Source organism: Carcharhinus amblyrhynchos, chromosome 12 (genome assembly GCF_965287045.1).
Source record: "Carcharhinus amblyrhynchos chromosome 12, sCarAmb.v2.hapA, whole genome shotgun sequence".
NCBI classification, from domain to species: domain Eukaryota; kingdom Metazoa; phylum Chordata; class Chondrichthyes; order Carcharhiniformes; family Carcharhinidae; genus Carcharhinus; species Carcharhinus amblyrhynchos.
In genome coordinates, this window is record NC_137335.1 from 67681149 (window position 1) to 67705410 (window position 24262).

Genomic DNA, 24262 nt, shown 5'->3' on the forward strand with positions numbered 1-24262 from the left:
TTGGGGGGGTCAGGATTGGGGCTTCTGGGGGGATGTCGGGGCTGTGGGAGCAGGGGGCTGGGACACGGGGGTGGGCGAGGGGGCTGGGACTGTGGGAGGTTGTGGGTCGGGGAGTCGGAGCCGGCTGGGGGTGGTGCATTGGGATTGTATGGAGAAGCCCAGGAGGGCAGTGATCGGGGGGATGAGGGGGTCGTGGGAGCAGCAACAGGGGATCGCGAGGCTGGCCAGCGAACGGGAGGCCAGCAGTGTGGGGTTACTGTGCATGCCTTGATCTCCGCTGTGATCTATTGGCGTGTGTGCAGTGGCCCGCTCAGCACTATGCTGCAGGAATAGGCCTAGCCCACTGATTTTCAGTGTGAATCACACTAGGACACTGCAGTGCTCAGAGAGTGGGAGATACATTCTGAAAATCCCAGTGAAAATAGCAGTGGGAGTTACCCCAGTTTTCCCATGATTTTGGCACTGAGAATTTTTTGGGAGAATCGCTCCTGTAGTCTGCCCTTGGCTGATTCTGAGTCTCCCCCACAGGCGCCTGCCCACTATAGGACGATAGGAGTCACCCGGACATCAGGTTTGGCAGAGAGAGCCAAGGAAGCCAGGAGGAGCAGCAATTACATAGACAGAGAGGGGCAGCAGGAGTCTTAGACAGGGCCACCTTCCCACCATCCCATCCTCAGCGATACTCATCTCCAAACCTCTTGTGCCTGGGTGGAGTGAATGAGTGAGTGTGAGAGTGAATGAATGAGAGATTGATTGAATGAGTGAATGAAAATGAGTGAGAGTGAATGAGAGTGAGTGAGATTGAATGTGAGTGAGTGAGTGAATGCGAATGAGAGAATGCGTGAGCGAGTGAGAGAATGTGAGAGACAATGGGCGGGATTTTATGGTCTTGCTCGAGCTGTGACTGGAAAATTCCACCCGAGGTCAAAGGACCTTTCCATTGCCCGCTCCTTGTCTGTTCCAATTCCTGTGAGGCGATAGAGTTCCGGTGAATGAGTGAGTGAGAGACTGAGTAAGTGTTTCTACTTGGAACTTTTTAATGGTAATTTTTATTAATTACTCATTTGCTTTTAAATTATTAATGTATTACTTTGATATTGACTTTTCTTGCTCAGCAAGTTGTTAATACTTTCTTTATATCTTAACTTCTATTTTTGAAATTCATACTAAATGTTGTCCAGAAGGCAGGCAGCTTCTGCTGAGATTCGTGCTGAGGGGGAATGAGAAGCTCACACGAGTGGTACAGTGGCACAGTGGTTAGCACAGCTGCCTCACAGTGCCAGGGACCCGGGTTCAATTCTGGCCTTGGGTGACTGTGCAGAGTCTGCATGTCCTCCCTGTGACTGCGTGGGTTTCCTTAGGGTTCCCCTCACACTCCAAAGGTGTGCAGGTTGGGTGGATTAGCCATGATAAGTGCGTGAGGATAGAAGGGAGGATCTGAGTGGGATGCTCTTCCAGAGGGTTGGTGCAAACATGATGGGCTGAACAGCCTCTTTCTGCGCTGTTCTAAGTCCAAGTGCTTTTTGAAAGAATGGCAAAATGAGTAGATTTTCTTCCAACAGAAATGGGAGGTGAGCAATGTCTGGCAGCACCCAACATCTGTCACCCTGCAACAGAACTAATGCAGTTTGTGGAGCTGAAACATTGACTCTGTTTCTCTCTCCATAGATGCTACCTGGCCTGCTGAGTACAGCATTTTCTATTCATATTTCAGATTTCCAGCACCTAAAGTATTTTGTTCTCCCTGTATATGTTCCAAGTTGTAAGTGTGGTTAGTTCCAATTTAAAATGAGAAAATATTTATCACTTAATGCAAAGTGTAATTTTTCTGGTAACAAAAACTACTGGATAGAAATAGTACATTATTGCAGGTTAACTGGTTGGTGTATTAACTCACTGGAAGGTTTTACCAGTTTGATACTTGGAAGTGAGTCATTCTCCAGCAGAATCTGTCACTGTTTGTTCAGGATTTTCTCCCGTGAACATTTTGTTGGTGGGGCTCGTGAGTTAAGTTCTTTGGTTGTTGCTGACTGGATACCGCATCGAACCGGGTTCAAAGAAGTAGTGCTGTCGACATCAAATGAATGACCAAGTTGTGCATAATTGTTTAACAGAGCCATGGCTGTAAAGGGTATCATACGGAAACCTGAGCTTTCACCCAAGAACACAAGATATAGGAGTAAGACAGGCCCACTGAGCCTGCTCCACCGTTCAATGTGATCATGGCTGATCTTGGGTCCCAGCCCCACCTATGGACTAAGGGTGGGAGATTTCTCTTCCCCTCTGCGGTGTGTTTCGCGACGGCGGGAGGTGGTGCGTCTCTCGCTGGCGGCAGGATCTCGTGGTCCTGCCGTCGCCAAGAGGTTTCCCGGGTGAATGCATCCTTTGCCACCGGGAAACCCTCGGTGGGGGTGCACCTTCAGTGGAACCGTAAGATTCCGCTGACCTAAAGTGCCAGCAAGATTTTGGCGTCGGTCTCTTGATGCGACAGGAATATAAAGTGTTTCCCACTCTGGAGGCCAGTGGACAAACACCAACAAATCTTCTGGCCCCGACCTCATTAATTATACAACTGGGTGTTTTGCATCATGTTCCACGGTGGGGTGGGCCTGATGGCGCGTAGTCTGTCGGAATATCTGGGTGCCAATGGCGCACAACATCAGTGACCCACTGTTGAAGAAATATAGGTGGACCTCCTGAAAATGAAGATGAATCCCCGGGAATATTCTGAGGCTGGAAGACGGACACCCCTCCAACACATAGAATTTAGAGCGTCACCTGTAGATACTTCCCTCACCCACTGCTGTGGTATTCCAGGATTCCAGACCGCCTCCATCCTGAACTCCGGAGGCAATCCCAGGTGTTATTCAGCTGAGTCCCAACATCTGCACACCATGTTCATGAAATCCCAAAAGTGCAGGAGAAGGCCTTTCGGCCCATCGAGCCTGCACCGACAATTCCATCCAGGCCCTATCCCCCTAATCCCATGTATTTACCCTGCCAATCCCCCGACATTAAGGGGCAATTTAGCATGGCCAATCCCCACAGCTGTGGACTATGGGAGGAAACCGGAGCACCCGGAGGAAACCCACGCATTCAGAACATGCAGACTGCACATAGGCAGTCACCCAAGGCCGGAATCGAACCCAGAGCTGTGAGGCAGCAGTACTCGCCACTGTGCCATAGTGCCGCTCTACATGTTTCCATACATGTTTCACATTGGCGTGTTTTCCCATAAGCACCATGGATAATCAGACATGAGTAAAAGGAGGGGGGGAATGGGTTGGGCCTTCTTCTGCATCTCATTAACATGAACGGGATGCAAATGAGTTTCACGCTGGCCTCCAGCAGGTTTCCCACTCTGCCATGGCAGCCACCAGCAGAAGATCCACTGCAAATTCATGCCGGTGTAAAAGCGATTTTTTGCCTACTGCGGAATTCTCCCTGCCACCTGCCATTGAAGCCACCAGCGGGAGCATGGGACAATGCCATCCAACCTATCCCCCCATTCCCCATGCCCCTCGATTCACTGAGAGATCAAAAACCTGCCTGTCCCAGTCTGAAATATATCGAACAGTAGAGCACCCACAATCCTCCGGGGTAGAGAGCTTCAAAGGTTCACAATCCTTTGAGTGAACTAATTTATCCACAGCTCAGGTGAAGTGGGGAAAGGGTTAATGAATTTTGTACCTAGAATATATCACAAACATAACCCTTCATCATGGCTGATCTTCCCAGGCTTATATTGCTCCTGGCGTTAATGTAAATTACTTGTTCATGTCTTTCATTCTTTAACTCTCATAAAGACAAATGGTCAGATGTGAATGTAAAGACAGATGGTCAGATGTGAATATAGATGGTGAGGTGTGAATGTTATTTTGCAGACATTGCAAGCCTTGCCTCTTTATGTTAATCACACAAGTAACTTCAAGGACAGAGCTGCCTAAGCAGTAGCAAGCGTGGTAATCGAAGAAGGAATATCAGAGACCCTGCCCAGAATTGGAAGTTTTATGTCATACTTGTTACTAAGACTCATGATTTATAAATACCTGCTTGTATTTGTGTTCCATGAGAAGACTGGCAGTCCATTCTTGGATCCAATTCTCCCAAAGCTCTGGAATAAAAGCCAGAGCTTTGAAGTAAAAGCCACTGTATTTTGACTCACTAAAAGTCTCAGAGGTATTATTTTACCCACAACATCAGGCCTATGTAATTGGCTCCTCACTCTGGATCTGTGCTCATGTGTTTTAGATTCTCCAACCAGCAGAAACAGTCTTTTAGCATTCATCCTATCAAACCCTTTCAGAATCTTGTATTTTTCAATCAGGGCATCTCTCATTCTTTTAAACCCCAGGGAATATAATTAACCCAGCCTCTCGTCATAAGAAACTCCTCCATCCCAGGGATCAATTTAGTGAACTTTTGTCATACCATCTCCAATGCAAGTATAACCTTTCTTAAATGCAGAGACCAAAACTATACAAAGCACTCTAGATGTTGACTCACCAAAATCCTGCACAATTGTGGCAAGACTTCTTTATTCCTGTCCTCCAATCCCCTTGCAATAAAGGCCAATGTGTAATTTGCCTTCCTAATTGCTTGCTCTGTTTTCATGCTAATTTTCTGTGTTCCTTGTGTACCAAGCAAACTTCTTTGAACATTAACACTTACAAGTTTCTCACCTTTTAAAAAATATCCTGCTTTTCAATTCTTATGATCAAAGTGATTAACCCCACATATCCCTTTCTACATTGCATCTGCCATCATGTTGCTTTCTCACTTATCCTGTCTATATCTCTTTTAGCCTCTTTGTGTCCTCCCCACAACTTAACTTTCCAACTAGCTTTGTGTCATCAGCAAAAGTAGATACATCACTCCCCGTCTCTTTACTGAAGTCACTAATTTATATTGTAATTTGATGAGCTTTCTCAATAGAGGCATAGAGTCCAAAAGACAAGAAATTTTGTTAAACCTATATCAAACAGTTTCACCCTACTGTGACTATGGTTCCCAATTCTAGGCATCTGAAGGATATGAGACGGAGGGGTTAAGGGGCTTAGAAACAGGAGAAGCATCAGGGCCCAAGATGTCTCTCCTTTCCCTGGAAATCGAGATGCCTCCCAATAAACGGATCAGTTATAACATTTCCTAATAGAACAAACAATATCTGCCAAATAACTGCGTCCGAGCTACCGTGTCAAGAAGTTTCTTGCTCAGTTAATTGAGTCCAACTTATTATATAAAAAATTAAATTAAAAAATCATCAGCCAGTGTGGGACATGAGACCATGATGCTGGAATAGTCCCAGGTAACTATTAACTGAGCTAGTTAGGCTGTTTAGCAACTTGGTCCACATAATTTTGATAGCTCCACAACTCATCTGGAACCTTTCAAACTTTGATTCTCCATGGTCAGAGAAAGGATTCTCTGCACAAGTAACTTTGGCAGGTCTTTGTGAGCCTCAGAGTTTTTACATGGAAACATAGAAACGAGAAGCAGGAGTAGCATATTCAGCCTATTGAGCCTGCTCTGTCATTCAGTACGATCATGGCTGATCATCAAATTCAATATCCTGATCCCCCTTCCCCCAGATCCCTTAATCCCTTTAGCCCCAAGAGCCATTTCTAATTTCTTCTTGAAATTGCACCACGTTTTGGCCTCAAATATTTTCTGTGGTAGCGAATTCCACAGATTCACCACTCTCTGGGTGAAGAAATTTCTCCTCACCTCAGTCCGAAAATTTACTTCTTATCTTTAAACTGTGATCCCTCATTTTGGACTCCCTCACCATCGGGAACATTCTTTCTGAGTCTACCCTGTCTAACCATGTTAGAATTTTATACATTTCTATGAGATCCCCTCTCACTCTTCTAAATTCCAGTGAATATAATCCTAACTGACTTTTTCTCTCGTCATATGACAGATCTGTCATCCCAGGAATCAGCCTGGTAAACCTTTGCTGTACTCCCTCTATAGCAAGGGCACCCTTCCTCAGAAAAGGACACCAAAACCGCACATAATAATCCAGGTAAAACAAATGCTTAAACATTCACCAATACCGTTGCTACATGTGGAGTAAAAAGGTGTCAGGGTTGCTGGCGACATCAGTGCAGGCAGAGTGCGCATGTGCAACCATTCCTGACATTTTTCCGGTCAGTGACAGGTGTAACAATGGACAAAATATGTTTCTTGGGGAGAATGGAGGGAAGGTGTTAATTGAGATTCTCTATTTGAAAATCCAGAGGTGTGGATCTCTGCAGGGCCACTGGGATAAGGGAAGCAGAGTTTAATTAATTCACTATTGGAAGGGAGGGAACTATGAATAGAAATATTAAGTACATAACTGTGGCCTTGTATACATGTTACAAGAAAAACCTCAGAAGGAACAGGTTGCAGTGAGTAAAGTTAAAAATAAGGATAAAACTATTTATGAAATGAAAGAAATCTTGGAGCCAAAGTTTGTGGCTGAGAGTTGGTGAAATTGGGTGCATAATTTGGGAGGCTAGAAACTTGGGATGGAACGTGAGCTGGATTCCTGTTCCTTTAAGAAGCTTCTTAAAAACCAAGCTGGAAGTGGGTAGGCAGGTCCTTTGCCCGCCTCCTGTAACTACAGTAAGTCTTAGTTACATCACCAGGATAATGCAAACAAAGCAAAGAAAAATGTGCAAATTTGAGTCCCCCATTACATTTGCCCAAAAAAAAACCCCACAAAACTGTTTTTTGTAGAAATTCCATCCCATGACAAGCACAGGGTGTTAGACTAATCTCACTATGTACAACATTCTAATCATGCTTACCAATAAACATCTCAACACCTCTTTCCAATTAAGCATGTGTTTACACTGCATTCATTTTAGCATATATTTGGAACCAAACCATTAGAAAGTGCTATCACGTGTAATTACTAATAGTGCTGTAGCTTGTCTTTTGAGTCTGACATTTGCATATCCTTGTTGAATCCAAGTACAGCCTCAAAACATCTCAAGATGCAACAAAAGGTCATGTAAGATAATTGGACGAAAGCTTAAAAAAAGGAAAAAAAATAATTGGGAACATCTTTGGAAATCTACATTCCAACAACAATTATTCAAAATGCCAGATGACTTACTCTGTGTGATTCATACCTGACTGAGCACTGACTTCAATCCCCTCTTGTACCTTCTTACTTGCTGCTACCACAGTCCTGTTCACAAAGGCTCGTCCGAGCAGGGGTTGGCTTGAATTAACAGAATGATTCTTGGATGAGCTCTCCAAGTTACCTGTATTAAAGATAATAAATTACATTAAATGTTTTGCTGGGCGAGGTTTATGGGTATCACTGAAAATACAAGTGATCAACTATCAAAACATCTACCAACTATCATTTATCTGTAATCAATGTGGATTGTCACACAATGGATATATCATTATTGCAAACCCTTTGCTTTGGATTTCATCACTGATCAGTTGATAAGAGGGCAACAACATTCTGTATCTGTTATGAAATCTTGTCATCTGATAGCTAATCCCTCTCGAATCAAACCTCCTAATATCTTTTATGTTCTTTCTTGCTGTCTCTATTTTATCGATTATGCGCATTCTTCCAAAGCTCTACATATTTTTCTGTTTTTAGTATTTTTGCTGTTGCAATATAACTGAACGAGCAACTTCCTATCTAAAAAATGCATCAGAGCAACTTGCCAAGTCATTTTCCACAGCACCCAAACCCACGGCTTCTGCTACCTACAAGGACAAAAACAATACCACCGCCTGCAAGTTCCCTCCTGTCGTTGCTGTTCCTTCACTGTCACTGGATCATAATCATGTATCTTCCTATCTAACTGCACTGTGGGTGTATCTACATTACTAGGGGCTGCTATACTGCGGGGCAGCATGGTGGCACAGTGAGTAGCACTGCTGCCTCACAGCTGCAGGAACCCAGGTTCAATTCCAGCCTTGGGTGACTTGGGTGTGGAGTTTGCATGTTCTCTCTGCATGGGTTCCTCAGTTTCCTTCCACAGTCCAAAGATTTTCTATTTGATTGGATTTGTTATTGTCGCACGCATTGGTTTACGGTGAAATGTATTGTTTCTTGTGCGCTATGCAGGCAAAGTATACTGTTCATAGAGTACATAGCGAAGAAGGAAAGGAGTACGTGCAGAATGTAGTGTTACTGTCATAGTGAGGGTGTGGAGAAAGATCAACTTAACATCAGGTAGGTCCATTGAAAAGTCTGATGGCAGCAGGGAAGAAGCTATTCTTGTGTCGGTTGGTACGTGACCTCAGACTTTTGTATCTCTTTCCCAAACGAAGAAGGTGGAAGAGAGTATGTTCTGGGTGTGTGGGGTCCTTGATTAAGCTGGCTGCTTTTCCGAGGCAGCGGGAAATGTAGGCAGAATCAATGGATTGGAGGCCGGTTTGCATGATGGACTGGGCTAGGTGCAGGTTAGGTGGATTGACCATGCTAAATTGCCCTTTAATGTCCCAAGATCTGTAGGTTAGATGGATTAGCCATGGTAAAGTGTGGGGTTAGGGGAATAGGGTAGGGAGAGGACCTGGTGGGATGCTCAGAGAGAATTGGTGTAGATGAGTTGAATGGCCCCTGGGTTTCTATAAAAGGTGGCTCACCACCACCTTGTCAGGGATAATTAGCAATAAATGTTGGCCTGGCAAGCACTTGCTTACAGCTCATGAATGAATAAAATATCACCAGCATTGGTTCTTTAGCTTAGATCACAAATTACTAAGAATCACAAGGCATCTTTGAAGTGTTTTTAGAATAAATCTGCATACTAATATGATTCATCAGTCCAGTTAATTCCAAACGAGTTATGCGTGGATTGACAAGCTGAAAAATATCTTTGATAGGGTTGACAACAGGCTAAAAGGTATTATCCTTTTCATCTTCAATTACCAGGTACTGTAACTTCTTTCACCCAGATGTATATCAGACTTTCTGTCGAGCAGAGAGTTTTTTTTTGGATTTTTGTGGCACAATCTTTGTTCTTGTCAAGAAGAGGGACACCAGAGTAGGGAATGGAACATTTTGTACCCGTTAAATTTAGTCCTTTCTGGTGGAATAACAAATATTTCTGACTGACAGTTATTGTGTTTCATGATTCAATTAAGAGTTCATAAGTGAGTCACTTCTCAGTCAGCTTTCTGAATGCTAACTTTATTAATTTCTGGTTCAATTACTATATTATTCTGCCCACACAATAAATACAAAACTCAGTGAAAGATTGCCACCTCATGTTACTATTGTTTTCCTTGTTCTTTGTCACTTCTGCATTCTTTACTTGAATTGGCAATTATTATTTTTCACCTTCCTTTCTTTTTCTTAAAAGTTCATTTATCAGTGTCACAAGTTAACACTGCAATGAAGTTACTGCGTAAATCCCCTAGTCGCCACACTCCGGCGCCTGTTCGGGCACACTGAGGGAGAATTCAGCATGGCCAATGCAACTAACCAGCAGTTCTTTCGGATTGTGGGAGGAAACAGGAGCCCCCGAAGGAAACCCACACAAACACAGGGAGGACGTGCAGACTCCACACAGACAGTGACCCAAGCCGGGAATCGAACCCAGGTGCCTAGCGCTGTGAGGCAGCAGTGCCAACCACTGTGTCACCATGTCATGCTCTACTTGATACTATGCTAAAAGCCTGTGGCATGTCAATTATAGGCCCCTCTGGTTCTCATATGCTTTTTGTTTTCATAACTCCCGTCAGCAATGCAATGATGGACCGACCTTTTTCCTGTCCAGACCTAAGTTTTTACCTTATGTTAAGACCTGTAAATTAACTTATAAATTATAAATCATAACCGTTAGCTTAGCGAAGGGTGGGCGCGATCCTTAAATGCGGACATAAGCTGGTTTGCACAGATAACTTGTTTCTGTGCTGTAGTCTCAATGTAACTCTGTGGCATTCCCACTCTGCAAGCCATCTGTAGATAGCTGATAGCTGAAAAGAGTTTCGCCCAGCTCAACACTAACACATTTTTGACTTCATCCTAGTTCCTGGGATTTGAAGGCCAGTTGTGTTGGAAGTACTTATCTCATTCAAGCATACACTTGATTTGAATCCTAATTTTGGAGTGAAACATTGGCTGAAATTTTACGGCCAGTCCCATCAAAGGCCCACCCTCCCTAGGCCGTGGAGGTGGGGGAGCAGCGGAATTCTGCCCGTTATTACTTGATGTCTGGGGCCTGGGAGTGCTGCGCCTAATTTCTAAAGGTTGCCGCCCATGTCAACTGGGGGAGTGGGGATGTGATGGTATGTCCCGGTGTCTGGTGGGCAGGGATGGCAGCTGGGCTGATGAATCCAGGGGTATTCCCAAAATGGCTTTCACACTGGCAGAATTTCCCTGCTCGATTGTCCCCGCTCCCTGCCAATAATGTAATGGTATTCCCATCATGAAAGGTCACTAACGCCATTAGCATACATTAACATACCTTTAAAGAACAAAGAACAAAAACAGCCTGGGAAACAGGCCCTTCGGCCCAACGAGCCCGTGCCGCCATTTTAACATTTTAGTAGGCCTCATTGCTGTATCATCCCCCTCATGTAGGCATTCCCTCCTTCCCCACTGCCCGTGAACTTAACAAATGGTCCCTGCCAGGGGCGCACTGGTAAGTACAGCCCCCGAGAGGAGCGGGTCATGCTGGGGCAGTTCCTTGGCAGTGTCCAGACACTGTGCCTTGGCACTGCCCCCTAATGGGCACAGCCAAGAATGCTTTTCATTGAGAAGGTCCATGCGGGAGTGGGGTGGGGAGGGGGGGGGGGGGGGCGGTGTGGGGGTGGTGTTGGTGGGGGAATCTTGATCCTGTGTCCATAGAGAGCTATCTCATATTGGGGGGAGGGGAGTGAGGTTTCCCCATGGGAGGGCCCGTGTCACGTGTTTTAATGTCCACGGGCAGCTCCATCTGGTCAGAGCCGCTACTGCTGCCACGGTGGGCTCAATCAGAGACCGTGCCACCAGTGTGGCGACGCGGGGACCCATCCCCTGACTGTATTCAGCAAAGTGTTTGAAAATATGGCGGGAAAACAGCTTTTCCCAAGAAAAGGAAAATTCTGCCCTCGAAGTCCAGTACTGCTTGGGAGTCAACTGTGATTTTCAGGAATCCAGTAACTATCATGGAAGCAGCAATATTTTATTCAGAAATAAAATTGGCTTTTTTTTGCTGTTCTATCTTTTGTTGGTACTTTGTAGCCATGAATCTCGATGTTGAACGTTCATTGTTATTTGTTTCCAGTACCATTACTGATACCAAGTGCTTAAATCACTCCATTGTTTCCCGTGCGACGCCTTCAACTTGTTGCAATGAATTTGTTATACGTGATTCATGTTCATGTCAGTGTCAGTGATGGATTTTTTTTTAAGTATGTTTGCATTTAAATTGTTTACTGTACAATGGAATCTCAGTGCTTTTCCTGTTGTGACTGCAAAGCTCACAGAACTATAATTCCCGGGAATTGCATTTTGAAGAAAGCAGCACATTTACAAAGAGCAGACTTTTCAACCTGACATTCGGTCAGGAGTGATTCCGAAATCAGGTCCCTGGTGTGAAGGAAGTGAGTGCTAACCACTGCTCTGCCCAGAGTCCAAAGATCATTGTTTCAACATGAGATCTGTGACCCTTTACATTTTTCACCCAGGCACACTTTCTATGGATGAATTCATGAATGTTTGAGGTGGCACAGTGGTTAGCACTGCTGCCTCATAGCGCCAGGGACCCGGGTTCAATTCCGGCCTCGAGTCACTGTCTGTGTTGAGTTTGCACATACTCCCCGTGTGTGCGTGGGTTTCCTCCGGGTGCTCCAGTTTCCTCCTACACACCAAAATTGTGTAGGTTAGGTATGTTGACCGCGCTAAATTGCCACTTAGTGTTGGGGGCTAGCAGGGTAAAAATGGGGGGCAATGAGGGTATGATATATCTGCGCAAAGATATTTTGGCCTTGGAGGGAGTGCAGAGGAGGCTTACTAGGCTGATACCGGAGTTGAGGGGGTTGAGCTATGAGGAGAGGCTGAATAAACTGGGCTTGTACTCGTTAGAGTTTAGAAGAATGAGAGGAGATCTTATTGAGACGTATAAGATGATGAATGGGATGGATAGGATAGAGGTGAAAAGACTCTTCCCGCTCAAAAAAGACAATAGGACTAGGGGGCACAGCCTCAAGATAAAAGGGGGGCGGTTTAGAACGGAGTTGAGGAGGAACTTCTTCACTCAAAGGGTGGTGAATCTCTGGAATTCTCTGCCCGTTGAAGCGGTGGAGGCTGCCTCGCTAAATATTTTTAAGACGTGGGTTGATGGGTTTTTGATAGGAGAGGGGATTAAGGGTTATGGGGAGAGGGCGGGAAAGTGGAACTGAGCAGCGACAGATCAGCCATGATCTTATTGAATGGCGGGGCAGGCTCGAAGGGCTGGATGGCCTACTCCTGCTCCTATTTCTTATGTTCTTATGTTCTTATGATTCTTGTTGGTGCAGGGCCAAATGGCCTCCGTCTGCACTGTAGGGATTATATATTGAATTCCATTTTCAACACTTGCGTGAGCACACAGCAGGAAACTCAGAAACTTCCTTAAGATTGTAATGAACCTCGTTTCATGAAGTGGTTGCTTGGGACTTTCTTTTGCTCTTCAGGATTCTGCATCCATCAACTTGTCAATGATTGTGTTGGGATCAGTATGCTGACTGCTTCCTGTGATATGTGTTGGGGCATAGCCCCTTTAAAGGAATGGGTCAGGTGACCCTGGGTGTGGGGTGATTTCCTGGGAACTGTGTTACGTAGGTTGGAGTGTGGAGGGAGTAAGACCTGCAATATATACCTGCGACCCCTGATGCCTGTCTGTGGAATGTGTTCTTGAGGATACACATCAGCAGCAGAGAATTTAATATTTCCCAGTAAACCACAAACTTAGGAGAGCATTCCTATCAGATTTCATTTCCATTTTTAGCTGTCCCTGTGGTCACACTTAAACAAACAGTTCAGTACTAAGTTGTGTTGAATGATTGACAGTTTTCTGCTGTGAAGCCAAGGCTGGACTGGAATTTTACATATAACGCTCTTATATCTGTAGATATAAGAGAAACTTTCATACTATTGTTACACTTCCATCACACTGCTAAAACCCAATGCTCAGAGATACAGTACAGTGTTCTAACTCACTGTGCCACCCAGTTTCCCTCCTGGATGCTTTACATCCGTATCTGTGTAAGATGCTAATCATAGTATCATCATAGAATCCCTACAGTGTAGAAGGAGGCTATTTGGATAATTGAGTCTACACCTATTCTGTGACACGATATCATACCCAGGTTCTGTCTCCTGCCCTATCCCCATAACCACTACAAATTTACCCCACTAATCCCATCTAACCTACACATTGTCAGGGCAGCATGGTCACACAGTGGTTAGCGCTGCTGCCTCACAGTGCCAGGGACCCGGATCCAATTCCAGCCGTGGGTCACTGTCTGTGTGGAGTTTGCACATTCTCCCTGTGTCTGCGTGGGTTTCCTCCGGGTGCTCCGGTTTCCTCCCAAACTCCAAAGATGTGCAGGTTAGGTGGATTGGCCATGCTAAACTGCCCCTCAGCGGGGTAAATATGTGCGGATAGGGCCAGGGTGGGATTGTTGTCAGTGCAGGCTCGATGGCCAAATGGCTCCTCCTGTGCTGGAGGGATTCTATGATCTTTGAACACTGAGGGGCAATTTAGCACGGCCAATCCACCTAACCCGAACATCCTTGGACTGTGGGAGGAAACCAGAGCAACCGGAGTGTAGAGGATTCTTGAGAAATATCAGTGCATTTGCCTCCAAGGGAGAAACAATCCAGGAGAACACTAGAGACTGACAGTCTCTGTATTTATTCACAAAGGTTACATTCTGACACTGTATCTTGTTAAGGATCCAGTATTACAGAACAGGAAAGAAAGTAACAGGCAAGTGTAATGTTTATACTCACTTGATAGATAACAGTCAAGGTTGAGAGCAACATTATCCATTGCAATGATTGCACTTGACTCTTCATTCCACACAGTGTTCAACTGAAGCCAGAACCTGCAAAAACAACAACTATCTGGATGAAATCTGCGGTGAAAATCTCAGGTCACACAAAGGTCTTTAAAGGTCGCTGCTTTTTTTTAAAAAAATGGATCACTTGAGAGGATCTCCGCAATGGAAAAAGAAAATCAATTCTCTCTCAGTTCAGCCTTCATAGATCAGATATAGAACAAATAAAGATTGGGGGCAAAGGGCGAAGGGGCTGAGATTGGGGGGTGTGGGGGGAGCGGGGGAGGTGGGGAACGGGGAAGGTAATCACATTCCAAAATTGAACAACAATAAATTAACAAAACAAAAGGTGATTTTATGGTAAAAGCAAATTACTGCGGATGCTGGAACCTTAAACAAGAACAGAAAATGCTGGAAAATCTCAGCAGGTCTGTGAAGAGAGAGGAGAGCCAGTGTTTTGAATTTGGGTGGCTGAAAGGTTATCAAAGGATTGCTCAGATGAAATCTGGATGACCTATTGCCTGAGCAATCCGTTGATAACCCTCCAGCCATGCAGACTCGAAACGTTGGCTCTCTTCTCTCTCTACTAATACTGCCTGATCTGCTGGGATTTTCCAGCACTTTCTGATTTGATGGTGATATTGGTCTAAAGGATAATGGAAATTGCCCAGTTATTCCTGCAAAACCCAGGTCTGAAAATAGTTTATGCTGCAGAATTCGATTTGATCTGGATAAACATGTAGAGTGGGATGTTATGGCCTCCCGAAATCCTAAAATCCTGTCCGAGGTCAGCAGACCTTTCCGTGGTCCACCCCTCGCCCGCTCCGATTCCCGTGGCAGGCTGGGCGCTAAAACTGCGGCTGAACAGAACCTTTTGTTTGATTTCTGCAATATTAATAATCACTTCAAGAATTCACCAAAAAGCATCACAGAAGCCAATCTCCAGCCTACCATTGGGAAATAAGGAAACTACCAAAAGCCCAGTTGGCTAAAAGCATCTAACATTTTTATTTGGTTGGCTCCAACTTCACCTACTTGATTTTGATTTGAGTTGATTAGATTTATTATTGCCACATGTATTAGTGAAAAGTATTGTTTCTTGTGTGCTATACAGACAAAGCATACCATTCATAGAGTAATAGGGGAGAAGAAAAGGACAGAGTGCAGAATGTAATGTTACAGTCATAGTTACAGTGTAGAAAAAGATCAACTTAATGCAAGATAAGGCCATTCAAAAGTCTGATGGCAGCAGGAAAGAAGCTGTTCTTGAATCTGTTCATACGTGACTTTAGACTTTTATATTTTTTTCCCGGCAGAAAAAAGTGTCTGGGATGTATGGAATCTTTGATTATGTTATAGAGTCATAGAAGTTTATAGCATGCCCTTTGGCCCAACTTGTCCATGCCACCCTTTTTTTAAACCCCGAACTAGCCCCAATTGCCCACATTTTGCCCATAACCCTTAATACCCATTTTACCCATGGAGCTCGCTAAATGCTTTTTAAAAGACAAAATTGTACCCCCCTACTACTATCACTGGCAGCTTGTTCCAGATAATCACCACCCTCTGTGTGAAAAGAATGCCCCCTCTAGATCATTTTGTATCCTTCCCTTCTCACCTTCAACCTATGCTCTTTAGTTTTAGATTCTCATACTTTTGAGAAAAGGTATTGATTATCTAGCTGATCTATGCCCCTCATTATTTTATAGACCTCTATAAGTTCACGTCTAAGCCTCCTACGCTCCAGGGAAAAAAGTCCCAGTCTATCCAGCCTATCCTTATAGCTCAAACCACCAAGTCCTTGTAGCATCATAGTAAATCTTTCCTGTATTCTTTCTAGTTTAATAATATCCTTTCTATAATAGGGCAACCAGAACTGCACACAGTATTCCAAGTGTGGCCTGACTAATGTTTTGTACATCTTCAATAAGACATCCCAACTCCTATATTCAATGTTCTGACCAATGAATCCAAGCATGCCAAATACCTTCTTCACCACCCTGTCCACCTGTGACTCCACTTTCAAGGAACTATGAACTGTACTCCTAGCTCTCTTTGTTCTATAACTTTCCCTAATGTCATACTATTAACTGAGTAAGTCCTGCCCTGGTTTGATCTACCAAAATATATCACCTCACATTTGTCAAAATTAAACTCCATCTTCCATTCGTCAGCCCATTGGCCTAATTGATCATTCATTGGCTGCTTTTCCAAGGCAATGTGAAGTGTAGACAGGGTCAATTGATGGGAGACTGGTTCGAGTGATGGACTGGGCTTGTTCACAAGCCTTCGTAGTTTCTTGCAGTCTTGGGCAGAGCAGGAGCCATACCAAAATATGATACAACCAGAAAGGATACTTTCCATGGCGCACTTGTAGAAATTGGTGAGAGTCGTAGTGGATATGCCAAATTTCCTGAGGCTCCTAAGAAAGTAGCCCACTAAAATACAACAGCATCTCATGCTCCTTAACCTAATAGTCCATGTTTTGGGGCATTGGCGTTATAATAAAAGATCATATTGTGTGGTCACTAGATTGATAATCAATATACCTTTCGTGAGTTTCTTCAAAATGAACCTAACGAGATTTATGAATGCCACAAGGGTGATAATGGGATGCCTCCAGTTTCATTTTATGGGTATCTTACTACCAATCTCCAGGAAAGAAGAACATTCAAGGAAATTGAATATTCTGGTGCTGATCTGACTCTTCAAGTTGCAGCATCTGTATAGGTGCCCCCAGCAGTCCTCTGTCACACTCCCAAAGATAAATAGTTATTCTCTGATGTGGTGGGGATGCATTGTGTTGGTTGGGGTTATTTTGACTACTGCAATTGATAGCAGCCAGAAGACCTTTATTTGACTGCTTGCTAATGCTGCTGTAGGCCATTCATGCTGGAGCAGGAGCATTGGGGAGGTGCGATGAGGGGAAGAGCAGCTAGTAGAAGTGAAAGAGTCGGCCACCACTGTAATAGACCTTGAGGGAGCACTCCTCACATCTCCACTTCACCAAGAAGCAATGCTGCAGCCACAACTGGAGCTTCTTACCTTCTCAGGAGCAGAGGCAGGCACACCTGCGAGGGACACACTGTAGTGGGAAGAGGATAAAGAGTGAGCCAGGTTCAGGGCTTCTGGGAAGCAGAAGCAGCCAGGCCTGTGAGCGATATACTGTAGTGGAAGAGGAGAAGGAGAGAGTCAGGCTCAGGGCCTTCACTCACCACCTGGGAGCGGAGACAGCCAGACCCACAGGGGACACACTGTATTGAAGCAACAGGCTGACTTTGAAAACACTTCAGGAGAAATGTCACAGGAAAACAGTTATTTCTGGTAATTGGCTGGTCAGTAACAGCTAATTTGAATGACCTATTCTAAATTGCTTTCGGATTAAAGGTAATAAGGAAAATATTTCACAGATCAAGAAGCTAAAATACAATTGATATTTTTTTCAAAAAAGGCCAAATTAAAATCTAATTAAATAAAATAGGATTGGAGGGCCAGTTGATATGGTATACCTGCTTGATATGGGAGCTGGTGGACCCCATTGTGGTTCCTGGTAAACACATCTGTAGTGAGTGTTGGTTGCTCAAGAAACTGTGGCTCAGAGTTGATGAGTTGGAGTCTGAGTTTCAGACACATCAGTGATGGGGAGAGGTACCTGTGTTTCAGGAGGCAGTCACACTCTGTAGATTAACTGCTTTGAATCTGGCCAGTGGTTAGGAGGGTGTGGCTGTGAGTGAAGCAGGTAGAGAGATCCAAGGGATAGCACTGCAGGAGCCTCAGCCCTGGCTCCTGCCCAACAGGTACAAGATTCTTGCTCCTTGTGTGGATGGAGAGGGAAACTGTAGGAAGGATGAGCAAACTGACCACGGCAATGTTCCAAAAGAACAAGCCAAAGGGTGGGGTAGCATGGTTAATCAAGGAAGCTTTCAGAGCAGTACTGAGTCATGATATAGACAGTGGGTAGTGATGTAGAATCGATTTGGGTTGAAATTAAGAATAGCAGGGGAAAGGAGACAAGGGTGGGAGTAGTCCCTAGGTCCCAAACTGTAACATCTCAAGAAGTCAGAGTATAAATGGGGAAATATCCAGGGCATATTTGAAGGGAACTTCAATTATTATGGGAGATTTTAATGTGTATATTGATTGAACTAACAAAAGGAAGAATTTGTAAAGTTCATCGGGGATTGCTTTTATTCAAGCAGTACATTGTGGAATCTACCTGGCTACTTTAGATTTGGTTTTGTGTGATGAAGAAAGATTAATAAGTGATCTTGCGATTGAGGTCACCTAAGGGGTACTGACCACAATATCCCGAGTTCAGTTCCCGGCTTGAGTTTGCATGTTCTCCCCTGGTCTGCGTGGGTTTCCTCCAGGTGCTCCAGTTTCCTCCCACAATTCAGAGACATGCTGGTTAGGTGGATTGGCCATGCTAAATTGCCCCTTAGTGGCTGGGGTAAATGCATGGGGCTATGGGTTTAGGGTCTGGATGGGATTGTGGTTGGTGCAGATTCGATGGGCCGAATGGTCTTCTTCTGCACTGTAGGATTCTATGATTTCTACGAATATGATTGCATTCCAGATACAATTTGAGGGTGAACGCCATAGATCCATAAAGTGTCTTCAACTTAAATAAGGGAAATTATAATGGTATGAGGGAGGAGTTGTCGAAATAGGACAAGGTACAGGGTCAGATGAAAAATGGCAGATATTCAAACAGCTGGCCCAAAACGCTCAGCAGGAATTTATCCCAATCAAAAGGAGGGATTCCATGGGAAAGAGGCAAAATCCATGGTTAACTCAGGAGGTCAAGGATAATGTTAAATTGAAAAGCAACATGTACAAAGTGGTAAGGGATAGTGGTAGACCAGAGGACCGGGAAGTTTTTAGGATCTGGCAGCAAAAGACTAATAAGCTCACAAGAAGGGAGAGAATGAATTTCAAGAGAAAACTTGCACGCAGCATAAAAATAAGAAGTAGGAGTTTCTATGGATATGTAAAGAGAAAGTGGGCAGTTAAGATAAATGTGGAACCTCCACTGAAAGAATTGGTGAATTGTTATCAAACAAAGAAATGGCGGATATACTGAATAATTCTATTGCATCAGTCTTCACTGTGGAAGACGTTGCAAATATTCCTAAGATATCAGATGGGCTGACTTCAAGTAACATGATAGAACTTACAAAAATCCCAAACAGAAGGGATAGAATATTCTAGAAACTCAAGTGGCTAGAGTGTCACAGTGGTTAGCACTGCTACCTCCCTTCTTGAGTCATTGTTTCTGTGGTGTTTGCACGTTCCTTCTGTCTGCATGGGTTTCCTCTGGGTGCTCCGATTTCCTCCCACAGTCCAAAAGAATGTGCTGATTAGGTGCATTGGCCATGCTAAAGTCTCCCTCAGTGTACCAGAACAGTTGACAACTTGGGGATTTTCACAGTAACTCCATTGCAGTGTTAATGTAAAACTGCTTGTGACCCTAACAAATAAACTTTAAAGGTGAACAAATCACCTGGACCCAATGAACAGCACACTAAAGTTTTAATAGAGGTGGCTGCAGAGATAGTTGACTCATCAGATGAAATTTTTCAGAACTCGTTAAATTCCGGGACGGTCCAGAAGATTGCAAAACAGACACTGTGACTCCTTCATTCTAAAAGGGAGCAAGGCAGAAGGCAGGAAACTATAGGCCAGTTAGTTTAACGTATTATTGGCAGGACTCTGGAGTCAATAATCAAAGAGGAAATAGCTAATCTTTTAGGAAAGCTGAATGTAAGCAAAGCTGCTCATCATGGCTTTATGAAAGGTGAATTATGTTTGTCAAATTTGTCCAAATTCTTTGAGCATATAACAAAGAGAGTAGTTAGGAGGAAGCCAGTGTAGATGTAGTGTATTTAAATTTTCAAAAGGCATTTGACAAGGTGTCGCAGAAGAGGCTGGTGCATAAACTAAAAGCCCATGGAATTGGAGGAAGTGTGTTAGCATGGATTGAAAACTGGCCGTCACATAAAAAACAGAGGGTTGGAATAAATTGATCCTTTTCAGAATGGAAAGGTGTAATTAGTGGAGTGCCTCAAGGTTCAATTCTTGCCCCACAATTATTCACTATTTACATGAATGACCTGAAGCAAGGGACAGAATGTCAGGTTTCCAAATTTGTCGATGATACAAAGGTAGGTGGACAGGCATGTTGTGATGAGGATATTGTGAAATGGGAAATGGAGTTTTATGTGAGGAAATGTGAGGTCATGCACTTTGGTAGGAGGAAACGAAAAGCAGATTATTATCTCGATGGAGAGAGACTGCAAGTGGGTGAAGTACAGAGAGATCTAGGTGTTCTAGTTCATGAATCACAAAAAGCCAGCATGCAGGTGCAACAAGTATGGTGGGGGGGACAGTGGTTAGCACTGCTGCCTCACAGCGCCAGGAACCTGGGTTCAATTCCGGCCTCGGGTGACAGGGTGGAGTTTGAACATTCTCCCCATTCTGCTTTTTGGGTTTCTCCCGAGTGCTGCTGTTTCCTCCCACCCTCGGATGATGTGGGGGTTAGGTTGATTGGCAATGGTAAATTGCCCCCTTAGTGTCAGGGGGATTAATAGGTGTTATGGGGACAGAGCCTGGTGCAGGCTTGATGGGCCGAATGGCATTGTAGGGATTCTACAAAAAAAAGTGGTTAAGAAGGCAAATGACATTTTGGCCTTTATTGCAAAGGGCTTGGAGTTTAAAAACAGGGGAGTTTTTGTTGCAATTGTACAGGGTGTTGATGAGGCCTCACTAGGAATACTGAGTATAGTTTTGGTCCCTTTACCTTAAAAGGATATAATAACATTGGAGGCAGTCCAAATGAAATTCACCAGGCTAATTCTTGGAATGCAAGATTTTCCCAGCAAGAGAGACTAAATAGTCTGGGTCTGTATTCCTTGGACTTTGGAAGAGTGAGGGGTGGCCTTATTCAAATATATGACATACTGAGAGGGCTTAACAGGGTAGATGATGAGATGTTTCGTTCGTGGGAAAGTCTTGAATAAAGGGATGTAGTGACAAGATTAAGGGCCGATCATTTAAAACTGAGGCAAATAGAAATTTCTTCTCGTGAGAGTAGTGAATCTCTGGAATTCTCTGCGCAAAAGATGCTGGAGGCTGGATCATTAGAAGTATTCAAAGGAGAGGTGGATGAATATTTGATAGATCGAGGAATAGCAGGCTATGGGAAAATGGCACAGAAAAGCAATTGAGGCTGCAATAGATCAGCCATGATTGCATCGAATGGCGAGGCAGGTTTGAAGGGCCTGGTGACCTAGTCCTGCATTCTTGTGTTCTTACACCACTGACTGCAGTTGTCAAGATTACTGTGGCCCATAACTTTAATTCAACAAGTTCCTCCCAGCCTGCTGAGTACTGTTATATTAGGGGGATCTCTGAAGCTGTGAACTGTTATATCAGGGGGATTTCTGAGGCTGTGTACTGTTATATCAGGGGCATCTCTGAAGCTGCGTACTGTTACATCAGGGCGATCTCTGAGGCTGTGTACTGTTATATCAGGGGCATCTCTGAGGCTGTGTACTGTTATATCAGGGCGATCTCTGAGGCTGTGTACTGTTATATCAGGGGCATCTCTGAAGCTGCGTACTGTTACATCAGGGCGATCTCTGAGGCTGTGTACTATTACATCAGGGCGATCTCTGAGGCTGTGTACTGTTACATCAGGGCGATCTCTGAGGCTGTGTACTGTTATATCAGGGTGATCTCTGAGGCTGTGTACTGTTATATCAGAGGGATCTCTGAAGCTGCGTACTGTTACATCAGGGCGATCTCTGAGGCTGTGTACTGTTACATCAGGGCGATCTCTGAGGCTGTGTACTGTTATATCAGGGGGATCTCTGAAGCTGTGAACTGTTATATCAGGGGGATCTCTGAGGATGTGAACTGGTATATCAAGGGGGTCTCTGAGGCTGTGGACTGCTGGATCAGGGCGATCTCTGAAGCTGAGTACTGTTATATCGGGGATCTCTGAGGCTGTGAACTGTTATATCAGGGGGATCTCTGAGGCTGTGGATTGCTGGATCAGGGCGATCTCTGAAGCTGAGTAGTGTTATATCAGGGGGATCTCTGAGGCTGTGTACTGTTATATCAGGGGGATCTCTGAGGCTGTGTACTGTTATATCAGGGGGATCTCTGAGGCTGTGTACTGTTATATCAGGGGGATCTCTGAGGCTGTGTACTGTTATATCAGGGGGATCTCTGAGGCTGTGTACTGTCATATCGGGGGATCTCTGAGACTGTGAACTGTTATATCAGGGGGATCTCTGAGGCTGTGTACTGTTATATCAGGGCGATCTCTGAGGCTATGTACTGTTATATCAGGGGGATCTCTGAAGCTGAGTACTGTTATATCAGGGGGATCTCTGAAGCTGAGTACTGTTATATCAGGGGGATCTCTGAGGCTGTGAACTGTTATATCAGGGCAATCTCTGAGGCTGTGAACTGTTATATCAGGGCGATCTCTGAAGCGCTCTACACTTAGATTATAATTTCAATAAGCAGAGCCATGCAAGACAAGAGAGCACAAGGCACAGGTTCCCCATGCGCCCAAGGTCCTAAACTCCAAGTGTGTACTCTTCATCATCATCCTGAATGCACGTGTTTTCCATTCCTTTAAGATCGAGCTTGTTAGTGATTACAAAGTGTATTTCATGAGTGTCTGTGCCTGGTGTCCTAACAGCCGACATCATTTATTCATTCATTCATATTCGCTCTTTCATTCATCCACTCATTCATTCATCACTAACCCTCTGTGTCATCCTTATTCCAATCAAGCTGTCAGATCATAGGCAGGCCACTGGGAAACGAACACATTATCAATAGTGTCTATCAGTCAATCTGGTGCAGTCACAGAACTGGCCTACAGCAACAATCATGCTACCACTAGAAACATCATCAAGCAGACAGTCAGCATATGCAAGCAACACTCCCACTGCTCGGATCATTTCGGGGGAGTTTTGATCCCTGCTCAATCGCTCTTGGTCGCTGTAATTGCTCAGTATTTGTTTTGCAATTTCTGCTGGAACTCTACCATCTTGTCCACCATGGAATCAGAGCGAACAGGGGGTCTAATAATGGAAATCGCCACTGACCTCCTAGACTCACAAAGGTTTACAGCACAGAAACAGGCCCTTCGGCCAACTTGTCAATGTTGCCCCTTTTTTAACCCCTAAGCTAGTCCCAATTGCAGCGTTTGGCCCATATCCCTCTATACCTATCTTACCCATGTAACTGTCTAAAGTCTTTTAAAAGACAGAATTGAACTTGCCTCTACTACTGCCTCTGGCAGTTTATTCCAGACACTCACCACCTGCTGTGTGAAAAAATTGGCCCTCTGGATCCTTTTGTATCTCTCCCCTCTTACCTTAAAACTATGCCCTCTAGTTTTTGACTCCTCTTGCTTTGGGAAAAGATATTGACTATCTAGCTGATCTATGCCCCTCATTATTTTATAGACCTCTATGAGAGAGGTGTCTATAAGAGAGACCTCTGGTCTCACCCAAGCAAGGCTGTAAAATCGTGCCCATCCTTTTTATACAATCAAGATCAGAACTGTGTTTCCAGATTTTTAGTCGTGTGTTGCATTCTGCACAATTTAAACTATGTCGATTATTTAATGGGAATAATTAAGAATTACCACTGTGTAACCCCTATTGTGCTTATTTATCTGTCCTGACAGTTGCACCCCCAGTAGATGCAGCATAGAACTGGGAGGGTTCCTGAGCTTCCATTGAGGATATTTCATGTGGTTACACCGAGTGACCTTGAGTGACCTCTGGGTCACTCTGACCCTGAGTTACCTCTGGGCCTTGAGGTCCATCTAAAGACTGTGGCTTCTTGGTACGGAGCGGGTGGCCCTTTCTCTAATTGCTGTCATGACCTAAAAGCTAAGATCCTCACAATCATGTGGATAGTCGCACATACTGCACATCCCACCCCCGGCCCACCCATTTTCACTGGACCAGTAATCCAGGGACCCAGGGTGATGTTCTGGGGACCCGGGTTCAAATGCCATCAAGGCAGATGGTAAAATTTGAACTCAGTAAAAATCTGGAATTAAAAATCTAATAATGATCGTGAAACCATTGTTGACTGCCATAAATAACCCATTCACTACTGTCCTTCAGAGAAGGAAATCTGCTGTCCTTACCTGCTCTGGCCTACATGTGACTCCAGAGGCACAGCAATGTGGTTGATTTTCAAATGCAATTAGGGATGGGCAATAAATGCTGGCCAG

General features: G+C 44.4%; 1 protein-coding gene across 1 annotated transcript in view; it reads right to left on the reverse strand.

The window, feature by feature from the left end:
- Positions 1-24262, reverse strand: part of LOC145350623 (ALK tyrosine kinase receptor-like) — a 1029887-nt gene that overhangs the window by 254297 nt on the left and 751328 nt on the right. The window contains exons 10-11 of the mRNA XM_080199829.1: positions 13946-14040; positions 7125-7259 (exon numbers count right to left, since the gene is read on the reverse strand). Coding sequence (XP_080055955.1) covers positions 7125-7259; positions 13946-14040 — 230 coding nt within the window. The remainder of the gene's footprint in view (positions 1-7124; positions 7260-13945; positions 14041-24262) is intronic.